Source organism: Rutidosis leptorrhynchoides, chromosome 4, assembly GCF_046630445.1.
Source record: "Rutidosis leptorrhynchoides isolate AG116_Rl617_1_P2 chromosome 4, CSIRO_AGI_Rlap_v1, whole genome shotgun sequence".
Lineage (NCBI taxonomy): Eukaryota > Viridiplantae > Streptophyta > Magnoliopsida > Asterales > Asteraceae > Rutidosis > Rutidosis leptorrhynchoides.
The window spans coordinates 101,201,497-101,208,122 of NC_092336.1; the positions used below are offsets into that span (position 1 = coordinate 101,201,497).

The 6,626-nt window shown below is 32.5% G+C and overlaps 1 protein-coding gene across 1 annotated transcript; it reads right to left on the minus strand.

The window, feature by feature from the left end:
• Positions 1–1,287: 1,287 nt before the first annotated feature.
• Positions 1,288–6,071, minus strand: LOC139839986 (putative clathrin assembly protein At2g01600). The gene is made up of 14 exons (XM_071830208.1): positions 5,774–6,071; positions 5,609–5,678; positions 5,414–5,511; positions 4,775–4,913; positions 4,525–4,655; positions 4,244–4,336; positions 4,039–4,155; positions 3,899–3,964; positions 3,343–3,423; positions 3,133–3,210; positions 2,831–3,025; positions 2,655–2,730; positions 2,436–2,551; positions 1,288–1,941 (listed from the first exon to the last, which is right to left on the minus strand). Exons 1-14 carry the CDS (start codon positions 5,861–5,863, stop codon positions 1,570–1,572), a joined length of 1,722 nt encoding a protein of 573 aa, XP_071686309.1. The 5' UTR covers positions 5,864–6,071; the 3' UTR covers positions 1,288–1,569.
• Between the last annotated feature and the right edge of the window lie 555 nt (positions 6,072–6,626).

Below are 6,626 nucleotides of genomic sequence, written 5' to 3' on the forward strand. Positions count from 1 at the left end.
AGAGGTGTGGGGGCCCAGATTGTCTCTAGGCTTCCCACTAATTTTTTGTAAGTTTTAAAACTTTTAAGTTTTTTTTATTATTATAATAATAATAATAATAATAATAATAATAATAATAATAATAATAATAATAATAATAATAATAATAATAATAATAATAATAATAATAATAATAATAATAATAATAATAATAATAATAATAATAATAATAATAATAATAATAATAATAATAATAATAATAATAATAATAATTCAAATGTTTTGAATTACAAACATGGGAAAGAATTCAAATAAGAATGGAGATTTCATTATATCTTTAATCCGTAGGTCTGTAAAATAAAATAAAAATGAAAGCAAACTAAAGAATGAACTACAAGTGCATGACATTGCTAAAAGCGATTATGTTTCAACTAAAAGATATGTTAAGAAGCCAAAGTTGTAGATCGTGTTTTAAATGCTTCTTCTGGTTTGCTCGGGAATTGGAGTTGGAGAACGAACGCGAGAGGGAGATCAAATGAAGAACTTGTTGCCCTTAATTCAATTATATCCTCTCTGACTCAGCTATTAAATTCGTGTTCGGATGGATGAACAACAATTTCAGTAGATTGTTTCTTTTGTTTGTAATGGTGTGTATGTAGTTTCTGTCTGCTAGCATGCTGCTTGCTTGGTATTCATGTACAATCAAGTTCTACACTTCTATGGGCTATTTGTTGGTTATAAGAGATTTTAGCTTTCAAAAAAAAAAAAAAAAGATATGTTAAGATCATTTATATTGGTGAGTGTGACATTTTAATGTTTCGAGAATTTTTTGAGTGGTATGAATAACGTGTTAAACAGTGGCAGAACTTGAATCCGATTATAAATGTGGTGGTATAACTTGAATCCGATCATAAATGTGGTGGCATAACTTGAATCCGATCATAAATGTTGCCTAAACCTAAAAAAAAAATTCAATGACAAGGGTAACACTAATTAAAACCTTAATTTTTAATATAAAACAATTTGTGGAACTTAACGTTAAAAGTTATAATATTTCCACTTATTTTAGCGAGAATATTAACCAACTTAGATACCGTTAACACTACTTAAGAGAAGAATACCATTTATCAATATGTTGTGCATTATTCCTACTTTTTTTTTTTTTTTTTTATCTACAAAAGCCAAAAGTTCAACAACATCAGAGCATCCTATGATTAAAAGTGATGTAAATTATAACAAGGCTTTATATGCTCTCTTCTACCACACCATAGTATTGTTTTTGTTTGTGCTTTCTGTAACTACCAAAAATAACAGACAAATGTAAATTGACACCATTAGAGAAACAGTAAAGTAGCAATGTTTACAAGCACAAATCACATAGCCAACCAAATTATCAACCCACTGAGTCACCAATTACAAATACGACTCGCAGAAACCTTATGACTAACAAGAATATCGTAACTATTTCTTAATCAAATTCATAACCATGCATGAGAGATATATACCTCATCATCATCATCATCATCATCATCATCAAATATATATACTAACAAACTTCTGTGTTTTTTTTCTTTCACATATTTTATTGTCTCATAATAAGGTTGTTCCAAAAGGATTGTTGGCTTGTGGATGAGTACCATTGTTGACTGGGAACGCACCAAACCCTGAATCGACAAAAGGGTTAGGTGGGCCCATCATATGATTGGGTTGCGGCTGTGGCGCCATCATCAAATTGGGTTGCGGCTGAGAAGGTGCATAGGTGGCAGCAGGTTGATATGGACCAAAGGGGTTCGGTTGATATGGTGTTGTCATTTGATTTTGAAGTGATGGACCCGACATACCAAACGGGTCAGCTGCTTCAAATGGGTTAGGAGCTGGAGATCCGTATACGGGCTGCTGGGAGGCTCTATATGCTCCTTCATCGTACAAACTGTTGAGGGTGAGCGAGTCCAATCCACCAGCCTACCAATAATACAAATATATATAGTTACAAAAAACTTAATTTATATATTTAAGAATGTGACAAATGGGTTGTGTTCTATAATAATAAATGGTTATGGTTATGCAAACTTCCAGTCAAAAAAAAAAAAAAAAAAAAAACTTCCAGTGAAGTGAACGGCTCAAATGGGTTAATCGATATACAAAATATAAATAAAAAATCTTTTTTTACATTAATAAGATCATAAGATAAAAATGCAATTTCTGGGGGTTTTGATGCTTTAATGGTCAAAAAATTAGATACATTATGTATCACCAACGGAATATGCTTAGGTAATCATTTTAATAACCATGTTTTTATAATAAAATGTGATGCATTTATTATTTTAGACGCATTTATAACCACAAAATTATCCATTCCCACCAGAACCCAATCTGACCGCTACCCAACCAGTCGGCCAGTCCAACCCCGCCCATATTGCCACCTACATACAAAATTATCAGATCAAAATATGTACCAGTTGCCTGTCCTGAACTGAAGAGATATCGGTGCTAGGTGTGGAAACCAATGCAAGTTCCCAACCAGTTGGATCAAACTCTTTTGCTTGAAAACCAGACCCAGTAGACGTAGTATCTAATCGGAAAACAATAACAAAATATTATTATAAAGAACATTAAAGATAACTCGCAATTGTATCATAAAAGTCATTCAATAAATAGCCAACTATAATTCTTACCAGATGGAACAATGGCAAGAGCCAGGGCATTGCTATCCTCAATAACTGATCCGGTAGGCGCATCAAAATTTAAACCCTAAACCACACATTTCAGTAGAACAATACATTTAAGATTAAGAATACAAGTATAAATATATATATTTATTAATTAATTAATTAAAATAAAATCTAAATACCAATAAATCATCAGGGTCCCGGCTGTTAAAAGTTGGCGGGGCCACCGATTGAGTAGGCTCGGGAACGTCATCTGAAGCAATCAAATCGTTCATAGTTTGCGGTTTAGGTTCATCAACGTGTGAATCTGTATCTTCTTCGTGAGGCGAGTTATCTTCTTCTGGTTTATATGTTAACATAAGCCTTTCTGGATATTCCTGAACATAAATCACCAAAGTATATTAGTATTATTAGTATGAAGATTAATTGGTCATTAATATTCAATTATGAGATATTCAATTACGAGTATCAAGTAAACACTCACTAACGGCTGTGGACCAGCAACCAAACGTGGTGCCTCTCTTATATATTCTTCCATTGTTGCAAGAAAAGATTGCGGAGGCTGAAACACATTGAAGAAACAGAGTTATGCATAAGCTGATAAGCATTAACAGAAAGGTAACAGTTGTATTATACCCGTCTACAAATTTTTATTGGAATCTCAAAAAAACAGGTGTCAAGATAAGAATCAAACCTCTCTCAGAACAGGAAACTGGAAATTTCTAGCAAGCTCCAATCCTTTGCAAACTTCATAAAAATCGGAAAGGCTCCCAGCCTGCAAAAAAAAATAAAAAATCAAGTTAATGATGCACTTATACCCTGCAAATATCAAACTGCTTCAAATTATGTAGGAGTCGCAACATGGATGTGAGGAATAATGGGTCACAATAAGTAACTCTCGTTGAGGTCCGAGTTGACCAAGAACACTTGGTGAAATTTAAAAAAAAAAAAAAAAGTAGATAGATAACTATGGTGCCCGATATGATTATAATACTAATAGCTTCAGTAACAATCAAAACTATTTTACTTATAACTCTTGAGCTTATTAAATTCAAATAAGCAAATAAGATAATAAGCTTGCAAAATAAGCCCACCCAAACACCCCCTTAGCTGATTTTTCATTTTTCTACAGCCTTGATCCGATAAAATAAAACATAACCTGATCGGCTAATACATAACTAAATGGGTTGAAATTGCCACTTCTACTTCAAAATATAGGCTACTAGGTAATTACGATAATTTACACTTACCTGCTGACCGGCTCTTTTGTATATATCCAAGGCTTTAATAGCTTCATGTCTTGGCATCTCGAAAAACTAAACACGGAAATGGGTTATACTAAATAAGGGAGAAAAAAGTACAACTATTTAGAAAAGAATAATAACTTTACCTTATCAATAAGATTGATAATTCCATCATTCACAGCACAATATATTTTAAAACTCTCTTTAAGTACCAAAGCCAGGGCGTATTGTATCAAATAATTGCCAACAGCCGCACCCTCGGGCTGCAAAAGACCGAAAAAAGTCAACTTTATTTTAATAATAACTAAAGTCAAACTAAATACCGCCAATAATTTATATAAAATAACTTACCCTGCATCCCATAAGACGATACAATAGCTGCTGTAATGAAGGCAGTTGTTCCAACAGTTCTTCACTATCTAAATCCCTTGTTTTGCTATAACCCTGCATTTGTAAAAAATATTAACTTCATTATAAATTTTATATAAAATATAAAAGAATGGCAAATTTGCTACTTAACAAAAAGCAAGTATATAAAAGTAGAAACTTTATTAATAATTGTATCAGTCATATAGCTTTTAATAACTAAGGCACTAAGCCATAATATAATGAAAGTTCATTCGAATGTATACCTTATTCTCTTGACCTTGAGCTGGTCTTGGGATATGTTCGGCTTCAATATCATACTTCAAAATTCTAAAACACTCAAGTCGTTCCTCTAAGAAAAGTCCATACGTACGCACCCAGGCAGAACAATCCCAAGCTGGTTAACGACATTACAAAAATCCGTAAGAATTCTAAGTATATGTTTAGAACAAATTAAGAAATAAAAATGGCCATACAAAACTTTTTTTTTTTTATAGTTTGTGTGATTTCACTAACCAATGGGACTTGAATCGTCCTTGAAATTGGCTAGTTGAAGAACACGCCCTCTCTGTTGAAAATTTAGAAGTTCTTCTCGAAAAGTAGGATCGCCCTCCCTTAGACTCCTATGGATAACTATCAGTGTCTTTAGTGCCACCTGTCAAGAAACCAAAAGGTTAAGAAATTTCCGTCAAAAAACCGCAAGTACAACGAGAGTCGAGAGGCTATATGTTGCAATCATTGTTGTGTTTGTCTGATAACAATTGGTAAAACAAGGGTATATAAAAAAAAAAAAAAAAATGTAACTAACAATGAAATAGGTTGTCTAACGTGTATTCAAATGCTTACATCGTTCGTATATTATCATTCTAATTCTACGTGACCCGTAAGTTCAAGAACAATACAAAAAACTAACAGTCGTGTCCTCTTTAGTGTACGTCAACTTTTTCTAATTTATTGTGACCCATATATAATTTACAATGAACCAACTGAAAAAACAGGGTAACTGGTAAACCTATCTATACATAAAGATTATATTATATACTAACAATAATAAAAGCAGGGTGTAAAGCAAGTGCAAACATTATACCGAACAAAATCCATTTGATTCACCAAAAACCTAACTTGATGACACCAAAAACAACGAAAAAATGGTACCGTCCAATTACGAGTCTTAGCCAATCGCCTTGCTAAAGCATGTAAACAGTACTGCACATCCGCTCGAGGCCGAATCGCAGACGTATACGCCAATATCTCTACAAAACCAATACATCCACACATTACACCATTTCCCCCAAATAATGAAAAAAAAATCAAAAAAAAACAAAAAATTGAAAAGGCTAATTAACTTACTTCTGATGTGTCTTTCTTTGGGCGGACACTCAACATGATTAGTAGCCTTAACAATTGCAACATCAACATCCTAAAATCACACAACAACAATAACAACAAAACCCTAATTGCGTAAAAATCAGATAAAACGTCAAAATTAGATGAAATTAAGAGAGAATTAAAGACCTTGAAATCACTATTGACATGTGCTAAACCGACGGTGGTTTGATCTTTGAGAGCGCCGTAGGCTTTCCGCCATGTCTGCATAGTACCCATGGTTTCAGTCTGTATGTATGTATATATCAAAATCTGTATGTATATGTATGTATGTGTGTGGGTTTTGAATTGGAAGGAGTAAGCGATTAGATCGGCGAGTATATAGATCGATGATGATTATGAATGAATTGTGTTTCTTCTTGTGATATGGAATCCAAAGAAAGACAACTGCACAGCAATTTTAGGCTGTTACTACTTTTTATTTTTTATTTTTATTCTTCTTTTTTTTTTTTAAACAAAAATTGTGATTGAAATGAAATAATAAAAATAAATAAAGTGGGTTTTTGTTCTAGAATATTTTGTAAATAAAAATTGGGTAATGTGGTCAACTTTGTTGGCCGGGACTTGCCACCGTCATTACCATTTCAACCGCTCTCTTTATTTGACTAGTTTTAGAGCTCTTGCGTTTCACGAATTGGTAAAAAAATTATGCACAACTGATTAAACTTATTAATTGTATAATACAATTACAACGAAAAAAAAATTTAAGACTTATAGCATTTGTATCGAAAGCGTTAGTATTGAATAGTAACGCATAGATTTTGAGTCCGTTCGTTGCAACGATTCTAACTTCAATTGACAAATAATCGATAAACACTAAACATGAGCCCGTAAAAAATTGTTTCAAAACTGATCGTTAATAATAATATTTTATGTATATCTCTAACTGTATATACTTTAGTACAAATTAATTCCATTATGTCAGCCATTTTAACTTCAATTAACAAACACAAGCCTGTAAAAATTGACAGTTATAGTACAA